Genomic DNA, 22,264 nt, shown 5'->3' on the forward strand with positions numbered 1-22,264 from the left:
AAAAAAAATCTGGTTGATTATTTTTGGAATGGACAGACCCCCACCATAATTAGTAACAGAATAAATAAATGATATGCTCTGAAAAACAGCCTGCAAAACAAAATCCTTAAAAAACTCCTCTTTTAACATTTATTTCTAAAAATGTTCACTATAGAATGGTTTCATAACTATCACTTGTCTTGAAAAGATCAGAGTTCAAATCCTCTTTGTGACATGAACTTTGAGACCTTTTTGGGTTAGGCAAAGTTAGCCAGTCTTTTGATCAATGTAGTAGTATGTTTTCTCCTACACACAGAGAAACCTATGAAAACACATAAAACTAACAAACAGCTGATTAAAGGAAAAAGATTAGCACACTTTCCTTTACGAAAGTAATTTACTCTTTTATATTCATTTAAAGGTAATTTACCTTTAAATGAATATAAAAAAAGGACACCAAAGCAAACAAATTCAAATACCTGAAAACAGTTTTGAATCCTGTCTTCATATAAAGATGAATTTGCCAATTTCATATGGAGGTAGTAGAATATTTTCTCCTGCCTACTTAGGTTTTTGATTCTACATGCAGGTAAATTGACTAGATAACCCTCACAAATAAGAAACCAAAATACTATCAGTAGGTTGTAAATGATGTATTGTGTAGAGGGAGACTCAAATAGCATAGACAGCAGGTTGTGCAATATAGAGTGCCCTCCCATGAGTTCCTTGATTTCTATTGCCAACTACTAAATCATGTTTATCTAACAATTCCTACTATCAAGTTTAAATTATGCACAAGCAATCCAAAAGATCATAAATGAGTGAATAATAAATGAACAGATAATTAGTATTCTATAACTTTTAATTGATATTATATAAATGAGAAAAAAAATTGCAAACACTATAACAGGTATATACATTTTTAGTAACGAAATGTACTTTAGTAATATTTCATCACATTTTAGTTTCATTCACATACAAGTTTTTTTTTTTTGGCGTTTTTGGCAAAAAGTAGTGTGGAAATATGATTCTGCAAATCTGATCTGAATATCCTGCATAACAACTTTATTTTATGTTTAATAAAAAGGTACCAGAAAATTATGATTTTTTTTTTTCAAAATTATACATTTTTATCCAACTTTTACATAAATTCATCATCATTCATTACATAAACTATACTCAGAAAATATTTATGATGGATAAGAAAGTTTTTAGTACAGGAATTCGACATAATTATTTATTATTTAATAAATTCCTACCATATTGTTCATTTCTAATGAGAATCATTGAATGTAATAAATACCATCTATTTCATCATTATGTTCACTGTTAAGTTTTCAGATACATCAACAAAAACTGACTGGCACTGCCAGTATAGTGTTTATTCTACAAAGGGGCAGAAGGAAAAAAAAAATCATATTAACCATAAGGTAACAAACAAAACAAAATATAAAGATGTATAAGGATGACTGATCATGATATTTATATTTGCTTCATATTCATTACAGCTAAGAACTATGCATAATGATTTTGACGAATTCAGTCAGATGTAAAGACTGTTTAGAGAGTATTCAATTAAGCAGCATTTACAAAAACAAGTTACGATCAGCTAATCAAAGCTAAATGAACATATAAAATTTTTTTCTTCTTCCATCAGCATTCTGTAACCTCTATTTTGAGCTGAAGCCTCAGCGAGGAAGACTAGTTAAATGGGCTATTTCATCGAGCATGAGCTTTGCAGAATGGGCGGCCTCCTTTAGCATAAAAACTTTGTCCCTCTAAATTTTTATGGCAAATCTAAAGAAAAACAATGCAACTAATTTTAGAGTTTTTTTTTTCATATTTAAAATCTTATATGAATAAATTATTAAAAAAGTAAAATATGTTAATTATTTTAACAAATAACTTGGAAATTAATCATACATGTACTGAAAAGATATTTTTAATAGTAATTGTTCTGTTCTTTCATTCAAGTAAAATAAACATAAGAGAACTTTTTTTAATAATTTCCACAAATAAGAACAGAACCTACAAGAGGAACCTATTACAGAGGATTGGTAGTTTACATCCTATTATTGGCACCTTAGTGCCATAAGTAGAATGTAAATGAAAGTTGGGAAAGAAGGAACTATTAATATTTCTCTTGAAAATCTGGAGATGGTACTTACTAATGTACAGGTAGCAAACGCTATAGCTCATCATTAGTGGCATGTGTGAGTGAAGGTCATTAAAGAAGGAACCTATTGATATACATATATTTTTTTTCTTAACTGTTGTTTGTGAGAAGAGCTGAAAAAAATCTTCAAGAGAACAGAGGCAAACAAAATAAAGGAGGAAGATAATCCTGATCAGTGAAAGGAATCAGGAATCATCTATCAGCTGAAATGCACTTTTTTGGACATTATCAAGAATTTTTAGAATGGTTTTGGTGTGCAACTTCAAATACATCAATATAGCTGGCTGAGTGATTAGACTGTAACCACTTGGCTGCGAACCCACAGCCTTTTGGCTGGAGAGCAGATACTCTAACTGTTAGAGTATCTGCTCTCCAGCCAAAAGGGTGCGGGTTCGAATCCCGCTGTGGGCATGGATGTTTGTAATTGTGAAAATAGTAGTAGTGGTGGGGAAGGTAGATGCCATTGGTGTAGTTGCAGTTCATTAGTAGATCGAGTGGTGGAGACAGAGTTGTAGAGCAGGTGCCCTCCTCCTTAAGAGGATAGAGGAAGAGAGGTCTGACATTATCTGAACTGTGTAATAATGAAGATAAGAGAAAGTGAACTGAGATTTTTTTTCTGAAAGAAAAAAAAATTAACAACTGCATTTTGGTAGCATCAAAGGTGACTATGTTATGTCATTCCACTGAAGAAAGGTATGGAGATCAGTGGATAAGTTAATGGTTGTAGAAATCTTGAAGCTTTGAATGTTTATGTACTGTAAGATTTATCAAATGAGTAAGAGAAATGGAGTGTACTGTCTTTGGCAAGGTTAAGATTACTAATCAGTGAGAGAAGGTAATTTATGTATAGGAGAAAGAGGGCAGGCAACAGAACAGAGTTTGTATTGGTGAAGCCAATCCTTCAGAGAGGAAGACATCCACCAACTGACCAGAGAGATAGATGGCTACCCAATTATTACAGAGGATTTGGAAGTAGGCCAAAGGATGGTAAATTACTGAACAGGCCTCAACACCAGACTTCATGAAATGCTTTGAAAATGTCAAGCACAAGAGCAGATGTTTCTGTGGCACATGTGATCATGGTGGTTGTGTAGACTAAGAGATCTGTCACAGATCTAGAGCAAAGAAATCTATACTGGTGGTGAGTGATTAACTAGTAGGCCTCTAGGTGCTGAACTGTTGGTGGCTGTCTTCATTATTTTGGAGAGGAATGAAATGAGGAAGATGGATCAGTGGGTTGATAGTAAACTTTTATCTCCCTTTTTTGGAATGAGCTGAACATAACTTGATTCCATGTATTGGAATAGTAGCCAAGCATAAAATAGAACTAATGTAGGATATATGTTAATTCTGGCACACCATTTTTGAGTAGAATTGTACTCACCAATATAATAATTTATATTTTTTTAATTACTCCTGAATACAAGAAGTTGCAGAACCTATAGCAAATTGATGATGTGTGTGTGGGGGGGGATGTGCAGATCCCAACCAGAAATGGTTGTAAGCTTATTGGACATGCAGTAGTGTTCGAGTTGAGGATAAGATAATCTAGTTTACCTACTCTAGAGACAAAACATGAAAGTTTGGCAAGCCACTTCAGGCCAAATTATAATTATATGAGTGATGAAAACTAATGAAATACTTATGATGTGAAGAATTAGTGGGACAAAAGATTACACAAAAGAAGTAGTGGAAGGCTAGGTGGCTATCATGGGGGGGGGGGGTAGATTTCTATTATGCAGGTACAGATTGGAGAGAGATGCAAGACAAGGGAAACAGAATTTATAGAATTACTGTAAAATTGATTGTAAAATTCACCATTAAAGACAATAACATGACTAATGTTAGGGTTTAGGAGTAGAAGATGATGGCAGTTATCTGCCATGTTATCTCTGCTCAAAAGCAATGGTTCATTGAAAGCTTAAGCTCACGATCAGTGAAGGCTTGAAGGATGGAGACTGGCTGCCTGTTTGTTTTCCAAAAGTTAGTCAGGAATAAAAGAGCTCTGTCTACTTCCTTTGAGGAATAAAAGGTATTATAGGATATATTTTTGATTAGATTTCTTCGATTAGAAAAGGCCTAAGTTCGATTCTCATCATGACGGGAGGAATCTTTATATGGACTTTTTCAATCGAAGGTGAGTTAGCTGATCTCATACGAAGGTAGCAGGGTTTTCCATCCCGCATACAGACAAATCGGCCCCTTCAGAACACACGCAATTTACAGACAAAAAATACTAGCTGTGGTGGAAGTGGTTGTGGGCAGTAGATGGCGTTGATGTAGGTGATTGGAAGTAGAGGTTCTGTGTAGTAGTGGAGACAGAGTTGTACAGTAGGTGTCCTCCCACGATGAGTCTTCGGACTCCTTGGAGGTGTCATGAATTATAATAATAATATTTCTTTTATTAATAAAACACTTTAGTAAAGTATACATTCCATGCAGACCCACTGGCTATCAGGATCCTGAAGATGAAACAGATGAAAAGACAGATCAGTTAGAGGTACAACTGATGAATTCAAACATGCATTCAGATCAGATTGGATGCTGAATCAATTTCTCAACTTGGATCTCAACACAAGTGCAGTTCCTTGTGAGCAAAAGGTAACCAAGGTGCTAGGAGAGAAGCAACCCATTATAGACCAATCAGAATCTTTGATGTGATCATTAAGTTATTGGAGAGACTAATTAGGATTCACATCTGGAACTGGGTAATAGTACCTTGATCTTCTGATTTGGATTTTGCCAAGGCAATAATCCAAGAATGGGATTCTATAAGTGAAGTCCTTATAGGAACTTGAAGGATGGGTACACAAAATAGGCATGCTAGGACACTGAGGACCCTGACATGCAGAAATAGAGGTTATGATGCCATTGTATAAGGCCTTGATCAGGCCTCATATGAATTATTGTGCACAGATTTTGTGTGCATTGTGTGTTCCTCCCACGATGAGTCTCTGACTCCATGGAGGTCGGATGATGATAATAGGTTTGTGACACAGATAGGAGAAGCGAGTACCACAGGATTCTGTACTACTTTGGCCATTGTTATTTAATGATACATTAATGATACTAGCACTGGTGTGGACAATAATATACAATTATTAGTGATGATGCAAAGTTGGTAAGAATGATAAAGGACATTTCCATTACCAAATGCTTGCAGGCTGATTTGAGCAAACCGGTTCTATTGGCAAAAGACAATATCAGTTCAATGAGTGGTGCAAATAAATAAATAAGTGCAAAGTTACATTTTGGACTGAGGACAATGTAGGCAGTAATTTATTAACAGAAATTTGCAACAAAGTGGTCAATGAACCAAGCTAGAGATGTGAAGAAGATGGTGGGTGAAGAGTTCAAACAGCTAAGGTAGTTAAGTAATCACATCGAGTAAATGTAATGTTGAAGAGTACACTTGTAAGAAAGTTATTCTTTCTCAGTAGAATACTTTGATAAGACCGTATACCTAGATTTAGTTTGTTCCTATATGGTCACCTGGATTCGCAGGCATTGAAGAGATAACTGAAAAAAATCAGATTACGAGTAACCAAAGTAATACTCAACCTATGATAACAGCTGTGCAAATAGAGATAGTGTTAACAAGAGAAAAGAATGAGGCAATGTGGTCTTCAACATCTGAGTAATAGATATAGGAGACATCACAGAAACATAAGTTGGTTAGGGAACAGTAGAGATGCAAGTTAGATTTTAAAGCTCATGGTAGGCAGAGACAGAATCTTGGCACTGTGCAAAGAATGACTGGTGCGGGTCTCCTCTGATGAGTCCTTGTGCCCCAGGGAGTTTATTATTATTTATTATTGCCAATGCAATAGTAAACTGATCTGGAAAATGCCAACATAGGAAGCTCACATAACATCCAAATGAAAGTCATGTTTTCATTTTCATTTCCCCAACAGAAAGCCAGTGTTTTGGTTTTCACTTTGGACATTTGGACTGAAATCATCAGCCACTGATGACCTCAGTGATCAAAGTCATGCTTTCATTCTAACACGTTCACTGCCAACTACGAGTATACTCATAGTTGGTATATGAGCCTCACAAGCCAACTACGAATATACTCGTATGATGCTCACAGTCGGCAACCAGATTACTCGTGCTGACCTTGAAGAAGTGAAAGTACTTGTGGTGCGGAGCGAGCAGCGAAAGTGTGTATACTCGTAGTTGGTATTTGAGCCTCACAAGCCAACTACGAATACACTTGTATGTCGATTACCGCCGGCAACCAGATTACTGACCTTGAAGGAGTGAAATTGCTCGCCGTGCAGTAACAAACTATGCCCGAGGAGCATGGCAGCGAACGTGTTAATTTCATTTCCCCAAAGAGAAAGCCAGAAGGCTGACATTTGGACTGAGATCATCTGCCACTGATGATTTAAATCCTCTGATCATTATGGATGTACAATAATTGGTGCTGCTTTTATTTATTTTTTTGCCAAAAAAAATAAAAATAAAATACATACATAAAATAAAAAGAATCCTGTCCAATCTGGCTATCAAACGTCTCTTGGTCTATAGCATTTACATGATTTTTCTAAAGATTTACACTCCAGTACTGAGCTGTCTTCTATTACCACTTAACACTCACATACCACTGGTATTTATCTTTCATCATACAAACTCGCTACTCTCAACCTATAACCAATAAAGGTGACCAAACTTTACTATCACCTTCAACACTCTCTTTCAATTCAGTCCTAAAATAATGGAAAATTCTTTTATTCTTATTATTATTCCAAGACTCAATGCATTCAAAGATTCATTGTGGGAAGTCTCATTGTCATACACACAGCTCATCATATCATGCCTTAAATACATTCAAATTCTCTGCAGATACCATCCTCTTGGGCAATGCATTCCAATTATCCACAACTCTCCATGAAAAAACCTCTTTCTCACTCTCTTGCTAAAACCCCTCCTTATACAGCTTCCAGGGATGACTTCTTATTCTACCACCATTTTATGAAAAACCTCTTCAACGTTAATCTCATTGCAACTCCTTACCTTCTTGTACATCTTCTATCATATCATTCCTCTTCCTCCTACCCACTAGACTCCACAAATTGCATCTTCTCAACCTTTCTCCATGCTCAACATTCAAGAGACCAGAAACTACCTTAGTCAATCGCCTCTGGACACTTTCCAACAACACTTCATCATTTTGGAAACTAAGTGACCAAATCTGTAAACAATAGTCCATATGTGGACTAATAAAGACCTCATACAATGGAAATAGAATCTCCTTGCTTCTACAAGTCATCCTCTGTACCATTTCCAGAATTCGTTGTGTTGTCTTCACAATTTTAACAATGTGTCCTCTAAATTTTAGATCCTTATCCTCAATCAAATCAAGATCTCTTATTTTTTATTTTCTCCACCTCCAAAAATATATCCCCATCAAGAGTAAATTCTACTCCCCATCTTTGTTTTCCAAATTTTAAAACCTTACATTTTGCAACAATGAACTGGTATCGCCACTCTCGTGACTCAGTTTATTCAAGTCTTCTTGTAAGGCCCCAACATCTGCTCTACTCATACTTTGCATCATCTGCAAACAAATGAATATCCCCATTCAAATCTTTCTCATTATTATTAACATTCAAGTTGAGCAGATGGTCCTAAAACAGATTCCTGAAGCACATCACTAGTGAATTTCCTCTTCTGGGATATTGCTCTCCCATACACAATTTGCTGATACCTATCTGCAAATAGTGGTACAATCTTGTCTAATATCTAACCATGTCCATCCACTCTAGTGTGAGTATTAACTTATTATGTGGTAATCTATCCAAAGCTTTTGCAAAATCTAAGTAGTCCAATGCAGCTATCACCTCATTGTAATAAGTAAGTAGATTACTAAAACACAATCTCCCCTTTAGCAAATCTGTGCTGTCCAGCAAAGATAATAATGCTGTTGTCAACCCAAATATGGATCATGGTTCCTTCTAGCCTCTCCAACACTTTAACCACAACACCTGACACACAGAATGGCCAATAATTTGATGCTTAAGTTCTGTCACCTCTCTTATGAAGCAGTACAATTTTGCCTTCCTTCCACTCCTTTGGAACTTGACCCAATGTAAGACTCATTAAATATGCCAAGGCAGATGTCAGCTCTCTGGCACATTCTTTCAAAATCCATGGTTTCATCAATCTCACAACTTTAACACTAAGTCTGCTCAATTGTCCATATGGCTCTTGTTCACCACAGTCAGTCTCTCCACCACATCATCATCCACTGCTCATTAAATATCTCTACTATATCATCTGCAGCAATTATTTTTATACCATTTTTCCAATCAATATAATCCTATCACAATCTTTTTTTTTTTTTTTTTTTTTTTGCTGGCTACATATGAAAAGAGTTCCATATTGTTTTATTTATTTAACCTTCTGACTCTTGGAATATATTTAGACATTGCTTTTACTAGATAGTTCTTAAATAGCACCCAAGCAGCACTAATCTCCTTTCCACCTAACAGTGGCAAGCTGTCTCCTGAGCTTCTCATGATCACCAACCTTGTAGTTCCACATAACCTTTCCTCACAGGTCTGCACATGGCTGACATCCACCGAGGTAATCACTTAATGGTCACTCACCACCTGGAGACAGATTTTACACTTAATTTATAATGACATCCTCTAATGAGATGATCAAATTCAAGATCCTCAAATCCTCACATGCCCTCTGTTATGTAGGATGGGGTAGTCATCTCTAAAAAAAATCTAGATATTAATTTTCTTTACTTCTGCTTGCTATCTCATCATTCCAGTCTGTATTTCCATAATTAAAATCACTCAGAATGATCAACCTTTTCCCATCTGATTGGCTAATTTGCTTTTACATTTCATGGTCACTACCTTCCATATTACCATATCAATATCCAACTAAGTATTTCATTCTATTCATCTCTTTCTCACACCATACCACCTCAAAACCAATGCCATTATCCCCGTCCCCTTGCATCTCTACCTTGTATGGACATAATTTTTTTTCTATCATCAATAGCACTCTGCCTCCTTTTTTACCCTTTCTGTCTTCACAAAACACATCCTACTCTCCATTTCTATTCCTGTCAGGATTTACAGTCAACTTTTACATGATCAGGATATTTCTCAACTAATATGAGACTACCAATTCTTTGAGAAGTTTGAAAAAACTCAGGTAGTTGCTATTGTGGTTGCCAAGGCATTTTATTACTGGCTGCATATTATGCAATGATAAATACATCTTTATCCTCAAACTGACTGTTCTACTCAGATTTGAGCCTTGATCAAGTCGTGCCTTGAACATAGCTCAGAATATATTATGGCTCTCATGTGCTCATATCATGCTTAACATCTTCATTGGTCGGAATTGTAGACATTTCTATTTAGTGGCTTTAGTTTTTGGATTGATTAGATTAAATTGGGAACAAAACATTAACATCTCTCAAATTTTTGGCAGCTTCTGGCATTCAGGTTTGTTTAGATTACATGTGTAGGTCAGTGCTATGACTGGCTTGAATAAACTGTAGCTCTTAAAGATATTTTTTGGTTAAAGGGTTTTGTTCCACTTTACTTGAAGGTCCAGGATATGGTCCAGTATCAGGTAATCCTTCACCATGTAAAGTAAACCAAACCACCTTACTACACAAATCTAGATTCAGCAGACTGAGGCTTTCATTACTATGGTTGCTAGAAGATGCCAAACTTTTGGTAGTTGCTATTTCTCCATTTACAGCAGCATATGATTAACAATTAAATGTCAACAAACAGAAATGACCAATCAGGATGGACACTTACATTTGTTTTCTGCATGGAAGAAAATGTATTTACAGCATTTTATATAGTGATTGGAGATAATATCAGACTGATCCCTGCTGATAGACATTAACTGAAATAATCATCATAATCCCACCAGATTATCTTCAATTAAATCAAAATGTCAATTAACACAAAATGGAAATATTTTAGCCTGAATTTTTATCTCTGGGAGTTACTTGCAGTGCAAGTAAACTCTGATTTTTAACCATTCAGCAACTGCTAGTTTAAAAAATTTGATTTTTAAAATGTTGACTGAACTATGGAGATAACTATTAGTTTGCTGTCTATACCATGATGCCAACTACTAGTCATTTTGTATTTTATTTTTCATACTGGATATTAGTATTACTAGTCCTGCATTCCCTACTCATGAATCATTAAAAACTTTCAACATAATATAATCACACAAGCTTTTACTAAAGTAAGAAAGTGTGATTATTTTTATTAAAGAAATCATAGTGGTTTCAGTGACAAAATGAAAAATAATAATTCTATATTTTTGAATTGAAATTACTACCAACCTATTGGCGCAGGTGGCAAGTTTACAAATTTGGCCAATGGCAGTCAATGTGTTGATGAAATTTTTTTTTGTAACAGATATATTTGTATTCAATATATAAAAACTATCCTTACTGTGCATTTGAAACACTGAGAATGATAATTGTTATTCAGTGCTTCTACCCAACGATCACCAGCTTCAATTGGAAATCCACATCCAACACATTTGGTGGTAAACAGTTCGTTCCAATCTGAAATTAATTAATATCATTAAAAAAAATGCAGAACAAAAGAATAAACTAAAATACATATGCTCAAAGTGAAATGTAGTCAGAAAATTTCATCTCTGAAATTCAAATTTCAGGAAGAAGAGGAAATTCTTCAAAAAAGCTTACTCTAAAAAACTTAATATGATCTGCAGAGAAACAGCAGAAATATACACTGCTTGGAAAGAAGTTAATGGATTTGTGTGTGTGTGTGTGTGTGTGTGTGTGTGTGTGTGTGTGTGTGTGTGTGTGTGTGTGTGTGTGTGTGTGTGTGTAGAAGACATTAGAAGCTGACATGACTAGGAGGTTTAACCTGTTGAAAAATGCTTAATAAATATAGTTATAAATTAGCCAACTGAAATTACTGCAAAAAAAAAAAAATGAACTTAAATGATATATAAAACAGAAAGCAATCACACAAAATGAAGTTTAACTGTGAAAGAGCTGATTATTATATCATTATTTTAACAACAGTTTTTCTACACTGAGTTGCATTTTGTCTGATTCCTTTCAGTTATCTATGTCATGTGGCACTGCCTTCAATGGTTAGCTTAGTGTTATGCATTCTTATGTTGTTCTAGCCAGCTGTCCTGTTTCATTGAGTATGAAGTGAGTTATTTTTTCAGAAATATTTGATGTTGTCCTGATCAATAAACCACATTATCTGCATAGGAATATCTGCATGCAGGCCATGTCAAAATGATATAAAATGTACATTATTACTATTTTTGATTGTGATATAATTATGCTTCATTATTGATATACCTCAGTACAGGAAACAAGTGGAGATAGAATGCACAGAGTTAGTTTTTCTAAACGATAGATTTATGGGAAATACATAATTTTTTAATATTAATTTTAGCATTATCTTCATTCTTCAATATGACCTACTAATCATCTGACCAACTGATTTCTCATTGTTATTGGATAATCAAGATGTTATTCTATATGACATACTGATTTCCCACAGTATTCTTATTATTATTATTCAGGCCTCCATGGAGTTGAAAGACTCATCGTGGGAAGTCCTTCCTCCCCTCGATGAGACTTGGCAAACATAAAGTTTGCCAAGTCTCATCGAGGGGAGGTCCCCCCCCTAAGAAACACAAAGTCTATCATACCACTCCTTAAACTCATTGACTGTTCTCGCTCTCACCACTCCATCAGGCAATGCATTCCACGGTTCAACCATGCTCCATGCAAAGAAACCACTCCTCACCCTCTTGCTCAGTTTCCTTTCGTAACTTCCAGGGATGGCCTCTTGTCATCACCCCTTCCCGCTGTTCAACCAAGCAAACGAACTCCCCAGTATCAACCCTGTAACCACCTCTCAACAGTTTAAAAGTCTCGATCATATCACCTCTCCTTCTTCTATCCACCAAACTCTGCAGTGCACATTCCCTCAGCTGATCCTCGTAACTATCCTTGTACAGTCCTGAAACCATCTTTGTATCCTTTCCACAGTTAATTTATCACCTTCAAATCCTGGAGACCAAATCTGAGAACAATAGTCCAAGTGTGGTCTGATCAGAGACTTATACAACGGAATGATAACCCTCTTATCTCTGCCGGTCAGTGTCCTTCTCATAATTGCAGCAATCCTCTGTGTTACCTTCACCACCTTTGCAATATGTCCCCTAAACTTCAGGTTTCTATCAACCATCAACCCCAGATCTCTTGTCTCCCCTACTTCCTCCAACATAATTCCTCCCATAGAGGATGCTGCATCCCATCGATGTTTCCCAAACCTCAAGACCTTACATTTTGCTGCATTAAACTTATATCCCCCATTCATTTGCCCATCTATCTAGCTTATTCAAATCCTCTTGCAGGGCTACCACATTTGCACTATTACTAATAATCCTTCCCAGCTTCGCATCATCTGCAAACAACTGAATATCCCCTTGCAATCCACTGGCAATGTCATTGATATAAAGGTTAAACAATATAGGTCCTAGTACTGAACCCTGTGGGACCCCACTTGTAACCCTCTGCCTCCTTGAAACTGCTCCACCATACACAACTCTCTGATACCTATCAGACAGCCAATCCTGAATCCAGTTGACCAATCTGACATCCAGACCCATGTGCTGCAACTTAAATATCAGCTTATCATGTGGCACCCTGTCAAATGCCTTCGCTAAGTCTAAGAAAATTGCAGTATATGCCTTTCCCTCATCTAATGTTCTTGTAACTTTATTATAAAAGGCTAGCATATTGCTATAACAAGAGCGCCCTTTCACAAATCCATGTTGACTCTCACAGATAACATTACCCTCATCTGCCCAATGCTGTATACGGTCCCTCACTACTTTCTCCAAGATCTTAACAACTACTGATGACACACAGACTGGCCTATAATTAAACACTTCCAGTCTGTTACCACCCTTATGCAATGGCACTATCTTACCTTCCTTCCATTCCCTGGGCACCTTTGCCAAAGCCAGACTTTCATTGAAAAGCCACGTTAAAGGCACTGTCAATTCCCTAGCACATTCTCTCAAAACTCGTGGTGAAATACCATCCAGTCCCACAGCTTTACTGACATCCAGAGTACTCAGTATCTGAAACACACTCTCCTCCTGTACCTCCAGACCTCGAACCAGTCCTATCCCTCTAGCATTAAAACTGACTCCTCTAGGATGAAATACTCCAATAAAGTGTTCATTGAACAATTCCACTATGTCCTCTGCATCAGTCACTCTATTCCCATTTTTATCCCACAATATCATTCTTCCACAGTCATTTCTCCTCCTACTGGCCACATAGCTAAAAAATTCCCTAGGATTTTCCTTGGATCTTAGGGCCAACCTCCTCTCATATTCCAGTTTCGCTTTCCGTACCACACCAGTCACTCTTCTGTCCTGTGCCTTATATTCTTCATGCATCCTCTCTTCACCTGTCTCCTTATATCTCTTCCATAGCTTCTTTTTCGCATGCAATTCCTGTTTAATATTGTTTGTCAACCACTTTACTCCAAATTGTGTCCTCTTCTTCACTCGTGGTATACAACTTACCATTGCTGCTAATAAATATTCTTTCACAATTTCTCATGCACTAATGATATCTCGGCCTTCCAATTCCTCCCTCCATGAAACTTCCCGAAGTTGACGTCTAAGACTATTATAATCACCTGCATTATAATTCCACATAAGTTCCTGTCTCTTTGATACTCTTGCATGTCTATTCATTTTCCAAGTCAAAACCATATGGTCACTCTCTCCAACTGGTGGGAGAGATGTCATCTCAGTTATTATCAACTCTTCTGATGCTATAACCAAATACAAAACTCTTGTTCCCTCTGTTACATGTTGCCTAAGACATTTGTTCCTCAAGAATTCTAGAAATTCCTTTCCCCTATTGCTACATGCATCTTCCTCTCTCCAATTTATACTACTGTAGTTAAAATCTCCCATAACAATCATTCTTCTTGCACTTGCCAAACTTAACTGTCTAAACATTTCCTGGTCCCCATCCTCTGTGCTCCTGGGTCTGTAGCAACACCCCATTACATTAATTACTGTAAAAGAGATTTCTCAAAAAAATAGGAAGTAAGAAACAGGATTAAGAATAAAAGGACATTCCTAGGAATTGTATGTGTGTGTGTGTGGGGGGGGGGTAAGTGAGGAAAGTGTGAATAATTTTCATGGATAGCAGTAGATGACTTGGAATGCTGTTTCAGAGAGAGGATGGTGAGTGAAATGTTGTGGTATAACAATCAGACAGGAGTCAAGACTCATCCAAGGTGAATCTTGACTAAGAGGTTCTGATGTTAAATTATAACACAGCAATACCACCAAATACATACCTTTTTCACAGTATGGTTTTCCATCTTCCATATAAAAAGAACTATTTCCAAAAGGCCTATGGCAATAGGCACACACAAAACAATCTGGATGCCACTGTTTATCTAGAGCATTCAGGCAATCCTATGATTAAAAAAAATAATAATAAATAAAATAAACAGCTGAATGACATCAGTCATATAGCATATGCAGTGCTACAATGCAAGGAAAATTTATTTTTCTTTAAAGCAGAATACATACTGTATATCTCTCTCTCTCTCTCTCTCTCTCTCTCTCACACACACTAAAAAGTAAGTTCTAAAGAAATATGAAGTATCTGTAACTGTGTGGTTAATTCGCTAAGTTCTAAGATTAGTATATATGTAGAATCAATTTGAGATTATAAGATTATCTGTAATATGTATATTAGAAGGTAGGGGATGGCTGCTGGAATTCCAAAAATACTAGTTTAACCCAGCAGGTCATTCTATTCAATGACCAGGAAAACTGAGATTATGCAAATGATGTATATAAAATAGCATATAGTAGGGGATCTTAGAGCTCTGTTTAGCAATGGCTAAGTTGCATTAAATCACAAAAAATGAAATCTGGATATGTGAAAATATTGCTTTAGAGTATTTTTCACTGGATGGGAAAACTTCGAGTTGGCAATAGATCAGCAAATACTACAAGCAGGACCATATCGTCCAAAATGTAATGCATGGTGAAACTGTGATAGTGTGGTTGTATTTTTCATGGTGTGAAATTGGACCACTGGCTTTTATTCATCAACAGAGCTATACCTCTATTTGGAGGATAATGTGGGAATTCTTGCATTACGGAATTCTATGGTGAAATCTACATGTTCCGACAAGACAATGTTCACTTGCTACTCAGTGATCCCACACTTAGCTTGAGAATAGAAACATCTCTATGATGAACTTGCAAGCCCAGAATATGGATCTAAGCCTGAATGAAAAAAAAAGAATATACGAGGAATTATCCTGGAGACCAATATCACTTATAGTACTTTTTTATTCATCAACAGCAAACTCTATCCCCAATTTGGAGGATCATGCTGGACTTTTTGCATTATGGAATTCTTTGTTCTCATCAGAACAGAGATTTCACAATGTTCGTTACTCAGTAATCTCTGGCTTAGCTCTTGAAAATAGAAACATCTGTATGATGAACTGGCCAGCGCAGAGTCTGGATCTAAGTGTGAAAGAAAAAAAAAAAAAATGTGAGGAATTATCCTGGAGACCAATATCCCTTACAGAACTCAAAACAGTCCTAATGAAGAATGGAGGTTAATTTCCTATAGAATTTGGATGGTTATTGACCTAAATGTTGTGATATATAGGCCAAAGATATACAATTCATCATCATGATGCACAGTGTTTTTCTGGCTGTTTCACTTGCTTTCCGTTCTCTCTCTCTCTCTCTCTCTCTATATATATATATATATATATATATATATATATATATATATAATACTTTATAGCTTAGGCAGCATAATGAAACACTTTGGTTGAAAAACAAACCTGACTTCAAATACTCTAAGGAATTCAATAAATCGATGTAGATGATGCATCTTTGGTAGCATTTCAAATCTGTGTAGTGTAATGCACGCAATTCAGCATTTACAGTTAGCTGATTCAAGCAGGATCTGATTAGATATTATGCTATTCCAGAAGATAACAGAAGCAGACCTCACTAGACACTGATTTTAAACTATGTGAAGATCAGTAGAATATCAGAGTACTGGTACACAGAGGGAGGAGTAATCTAGCAGAGATTTTAGCTGTGTATTGCAAAGACAATTATTGAAGCAAGAGTGACAGGTCATTTGCTTTGACATAAAGACTGGGAATAAGTGAAGTTTGAACTGTGCAAGTTGAGTTCTAAATGTCTGATGGTGGACAGAACCCAATCATCAGTGGGTGCCTTTCACTAGCCGAGATAAAAATTTTACCAATAATCAAGTCTTGATTGGATAAGTGCTCAATATAGACAGAGCAGAAAACATCAATCTGCACCCAAATGATTTTCACTGCTCTCTAGCACCTACTTTGTGGTTGAGATATGTTAACTTTATTGAAACTGAGTTCCAAGAACTCTTCCTCCATCATAACTGAAATTATAATTTGTCTTAGTCTTGGATGATGACTGTTTTTAGGTTAAAATATACACACAAACAGTCTTAAAGAATTTAAGACTGTTTGTGTGTGTATTTTTGTTTGTGTGGTAAGAATTTAAACCTGTTTGCAAACACCTAGGTGGAAAGGATGGTCAAAGTCTTACTTCAATTGGCTAGAATGATGTCAGATGGTAAAGTTTGAGGAGTACCGTTTATGGTTGGAGGTTTTGTTATCAAATATTGATAGCAAATAGCATGGGATTTATTGTGTCATGAAGGTGTGGGACTCCCTCCTTGTGGGCAGAGTTGAGGAGAGAGAGGATAAATCCTGATCATGAACTACAGGTAGAAAATTTTGGATAAGAAGATACGTCAGGAATTCTAATACAAATTGAAGAGGATAACTAACGTTAGATAAGGTTTAAGTATACTAAACCTCCAAGCTGTGTACTGCACAAAGAAAGAAAGAAAACAAAGAAACACAAAAAAACCAATACCAACATTCATTTTTTTTTTATTAACATATCTCTGATGGTTATTTCTGACACAGTTAAATGATCTGGTCTAGAATGATGTTTTTGGAAAATAGATTGTGTCAAGGAAAAAAATAAAAGATGAGTTAACAATTTTTCCAAGGTCTTGCATAAGTGACTGAATGAATCTATTGCATTATTTGATGGAATTTTTTGGATCTTTGCTGGTTGTGGAATGCCAATAATCATTTCCTTTTGCCAGAAATTTGGAAATTCATCCTCACAGAATATTCTGCTGTAGGAGGAAAAGTGTTTGATCCATATAAAATGTGATAGATTTTTTACCATCTCATAATGAATAACATCTGGTTCTACAGTGCTTTCTCAAAATTAGAGCAGTCTTGAACAGTCTGTTGTACATTTCTGTCTGAAGTGTCTGAAGGAATCAAATTGGATGTTTTCTACTTTGCTTTTTTTTTTAAGCCAGGTAAAAAGCTTTCTCCCTAAGAGTATCTATGAATGCAAATAATTATGCATTCATTGTGTTCGAGGATTAAGGGTGATACACATGACATTCATTTTCCAGATTTTATTCCAGATCACTTTGACATTGGTTGATCTGGTTATAGGATATACATATAGTCATGGTATAATTTTGTTATCTAGTTTTGTACTCTCTCTAAAGTTGTTCATCCCTTTCAAATCTCAATGATCAGATTTCATGTAACTTCCACCCATGAAGGGCTTTATACTTATAGTAACATGGAGAAAGGGGGCTAATAATTTTTAAAATTATTATTTTATTTATTAAGTGTCCATGTAGTATGTGGAAATTGCATTTGTATCCTTTTAGGTTAGGTAACTAACCTAAGTATCTCTTTGGTTGATTCCTGAGTAACTGATCTCTGGCAAGGTAAAGTAGGGTATTTCCTTCAAAAACGGGTTTTTAATTCCCCATCTCAAAATAACGACCATAGAAGACACATTAACAGAGACAATAATACATGTAATTAGGATTTAGGATCAAAATATAGCAACAATGGCAATATCCTGCTCTCCTTACACCCATAGGAATTTTTACAGTCTAAACACTTTCATGAGAAGGTGTTTAGACTGTAAAGATTGTGAAGACAACACAAAAACTTCTGGGAATGATGAGAAGGACACTGACATGTAGAAGTAGGGAGATTCTTGTTCCATTGTATAAGGCTTTGATTAGGCCACACATGGACTATTGTGCCCAGATTTGGTCACCTGGTTTTCAGAAGGATGAAGAGATGTTGGAAAGGGTCCAAAGGCGACTGACTAAGGTAGTTTCTGACCTCTGGAATGTCGAGTATGAGGAAAGATTGAAAAGATGTAATTTGCAGAGTCTAGTGGAGAGAAGGAAGAGGGGAGATATGATAGAGACCTACAAGTTGGTAAGGGGTTGTTATAGGATCAATGGTGGAGAAGTTCTACAGAGAATAGTGGGAGATCAGGGGAGAACCAGAGGTCATCCCTGTAAACTGTATAAAGAGGGTGTGAGTAGGGGAGTGAGAGGCAGGTTTTTTTCGTGCAGAGTTGTGAATGATTGGAATGCCTTGCCTGAGAGTGTGGTGTCTGCAAGGAGTTTGAATGTGTTTAAGACCCGGTATGATGAGATGTGTGCGAGATAAAAGGACCTCCTAGATGAGTCTTTGACTCCATGAGGTCTTGTTTAATAATAATAATAATAATGAGATAAGCAGAACAAGGATACTGTTAGCTCCTCTGCATATTCTCATAAAACATGTGGTGAAATCTTATGCAGCTTCATTGCATTATTAACACCTAGGGTATTCATTATTCTAAATACATCCTCTACTTCAAATCCTTCAACATTCCACATTCTTCTAGTAAGATCTGCTTTACCAGGATGAAATATCTTCATAAAGTAGTGATTAAATAGCTCAAATATTAGGCATTGTTTCTGGGAAAATTCCCATGCTACTCCTCTTAAACACTATTATTATTATTATTATGGCTATTATAGCCTGTTTTTGTTTAGGAGTGTCCCTTATTTTAAATACATTGGCTATTTTTACTCAAAAAAAATTTTTTTTATATATATTTTAGGGCATTATGGGTGAGTATTGAAGGCAATTATAGCGAAATAAAAGAAAAGGAAAAATTTTGTACATTACCTTGTTTTGATACTAGGATGTCTTCAAATTCCATGTTCCTGCTGAAGGTTGTTTATAACAAGGGGGAAGGGAGCATGTTTTAATTCTTCCCACGTCAAAACACCCTCCCACGCTCCCTTCCCCCTTGTTACAAACAACCTTCAGCAGGTTGTTTATAATTTTGAAAATTTTTCCTCCTCTTTTATTCTGCTATAATTGCCTTCAATACTCACCCATAATGCCCTAAAATATATATATAAAAAAATTTTTTTTCAGTAAAAATAGCCAATGTATTTAAAATAAGGGACACTCCTAAACAAAAACAGGCTATAATAGCCATAATAATAATAATAATAGCTCTAATATGATCTGTGTATTGGTCATCCAATCAACTTCATACAGCAGTCATTTGTCCACTATCAATTCTCTTCTTACTGGCCACTTAAATAAAATGTAAAATATCTGTTATTTAGTGATTTTATTATTATTATTATTTTTTTTTAAATTTAGCAATGGCTGATTTATGGAAGGGTCACTACACAGACTGGTTCTGACATTTATTGAGCTCTCATCGGTGGGACCTAGACCCAGGAAGATACTAAGGCTAAATCAACGCAAAAGTCATATTTTCCATATACAAATGGTAAAATTATGTATCGCCATATTTATTAAGATACTCTGGATAAGAGATCAACGTGGAATTTTTTAAATTTTTTTTTTGCTTCGTTACAAAGTATATTATACTTGACAAGAAATTAGATTCTTATTTTAATCCTTTATCAGGTGTGAGTAAACAAAGTTTACATGTGAAGCAAGCAAATTTTCTAAAATTATCTGAAATCCAGAGCATTTTAATAATATGGAGATACACAATTTTACCACTTATATATGGAAAATATATGACCCGCATTGTTGTAACAGTAGTATCTTCAAATGAAACTCCAACTGATGAGACCTCAATAAAGACCGAAACCAATCAATCTCGATTGTGATCCTTCTCATAATGTTTTTGCATCATAGGATAAGGAGGTAAATAATGTGAAGTAAACAACCTCTATATATAAGTAGACTAGTTGTGAAGATACGTCATGTGCAGGCTATTTGTTCAAGCATGGGTAAAGGATTAAAACAAGACTATAATTTCCTGTCGAGTATAATATATTTAATTTTAGTTGTATGTTATTGTTGTTTTATGCTTTTTTTTTTATTGTTTCTTTGTGAAAGTTTTTTTTTCTTCTTTTCAATTTATAGTGTTTTTTTAACGGTGTCATTCTTACTGGTGATTTCAGTTTTACTGCAGAGTAAAAGTCAGAGTAGGAGCATGCTGTGTACTGCATGTGTGTGTGTGTTGGGGGGGGGGGGGAGTTTCATGAACATGTCTTCCATCCAAGCAGCATCTTGCCAAGTAAGTGGCAGGAGAATTAGTTGCTAGCTGGTTGGGAAGTCTTATCTATTGCGATCAGGTTTGGCTGGGTGTGCATAACTCAGTAATTGGCTTACAAAGATGTTTTACTGCCGTACCTCAAACGGTACGGTTACTGATTTGTTAATTAAATAATTAAGAGTGTTAAGCATTCCCATGAAGAATGTCTCCCACAATGCATGAAAAAAAAAAGGGGGGAGCAATTGACAAACAACTGAAGAACTTACTCTGAAGACCAGATGTCGAAACAGGCTCCAATAATCAAAGTTTCACAAGGAAATTAAATTCATCTACCACTTAGTGGCAAATACTTGAATTATACACTGTGTTTCAAAAAGTGAACATCATTCCACAGGGAGAGCCGGTATGAAGTAACAGCAGGTTTGGCCAGTTGGTTTAATCTTTGTTATCTGAGAACTCATGTCACTTATTAATATTATATTGGCAATTTAGTTAATAAAAAATGAGGACTTATAAAAAACAATTAAGAAAATAATAGCTTTCAGTTTGAATATTCTAACTATCTAGAATTTTTTAAAATTAAAAATAACATACTCCTTTGATGCGGCTACTACATTTGGCACATACAGGAGCGAGATATGATTCGTAGCACTTTTCACAGTACAGTTGCCCTTGTTCTTCTACAAAACCTATGTCCTGTAGAGCACGTCTGCATCTATTATTTGCACATAGAAAATGTTCAGGACACCAAGTTTTGCCAAGAGCAGTAACAAATGGACCCCTGTGAAAACATATTGATCACTTATATTATAGTTATCAATAATTAAAGATCTTAATTTTTATATCACACAAAACAAAATTTTTATATTGATATGTTCAATACTTTGCTTTTTCATTGTCAGCCACATTGTGAGAAGAACCCCTATGCCACTTAACTATTATGTAAATCTCTATTTGAATTTATTCATCGAAGAAACATTTCAACGAGTAAAGTGCTTCTTCATTACAGAAGCATTTCACTCATTTATCATAACACTATGAGCAATACCTGCACCTCATGTTGCACTAGCTAACCACATAACTGGTCAGCTTCTAGGGAAGCCTTATGCTCTCCTCACATGTTATGAAGTGAAAAAAACTCCTGTACTTACAGCATAAAATTTGGCTTCTAGCTTAGACATTTGGTTGTACTGAATCTCATTTCCTCCAACTGTTACCCAGGTTTTAAAGCTCACATTAAATGCATACCATTCCCTACAGTATATTAATACTGTGGGTGGCTGTTTCACACACACACACACACACACACACACACTTTTTTTGTATTTTTATTTTTCACATAATCTCAAACAGCACTTCAGTGACTAAACATGGAACTTTTTCATGCTGCTTAAAGCTTTCAATAAGCAGGACTGTGGTGTCTTAATCTGCTCTGCTTCCTCTTCATTCAAGTAACCATATCTCAACACAGTAGTCCAAATGAGTCAAAGCCTTATGAAGAGGAGTAATCTCCTAAAAGTCTTCTCTTAAACACTGCAGTTATCGAGATTACTATATGATTTTATTGAGATTACTATATGTGCCTAGCTTCATCAGCCA

The 22,264-nt window shown here is 35.7% G+C and overlaps 1 protein-coding gene across 5 annotated transcripts in view; it reads right to left on the reverse strand.

The window, feature by feature from the left end:
- Nucleotides 1-823: 823 nt before the first annotated feature.
- Nucleotides 824-22,264, reverse strand: part of Zasp52 (Z band alternatively spliced PDZ-motif protein 52) — a 247,229-nt gene continuing 225,788 nt past the window's right edge. For all 5 annotated transcript variants that reach the window (XM_090408794.1, XM_090408795.1, XM_090408791.1 and 2 more), the window contains 4 exons: nucleotides 21,260-21,446; nucleotides 14,548-14,668; nucleotides 10,609-10,724; nucleotides 824-1,776 (listed from right to left, as the gene is read on the reverse strand). In XM_090408794.1, the coding sequence (XP_090264920.1) occupies nucleotides 1,699-1,776; nucleotides 10,609-10,724; nucleotides 14,548-14,668; nucleotides 21,260-21,446 (502 nt within the window). In that variant the 3' untranslated portion in view covers nucleotides 824-1,698. The remainder of the gene's footprint in view (nucleotides 1,777-10,608; nucleotides 10,725-14,547; nucleotides 14,669-21,259; nucleotides 21,447-22,264) is intronic.

This window comes from Typopeltis vanoorti, chromosome 19 (genome assembly GCF_054136105.1).
Source record: "Typopeltis vanoorti isolate ZY-2024b chromosome 19, IOZ_Tvanoo_1.0, whole genome shotgun sequence".
In the NCBI taxonomy this organism is placed as follows: domain Eukaryota; kingdom Metazoa; phylum Arthropoda; class Arachnida; order Uropygi; family Thelyphonidae; genus Typopeltis; species Typopeltis vanoorti.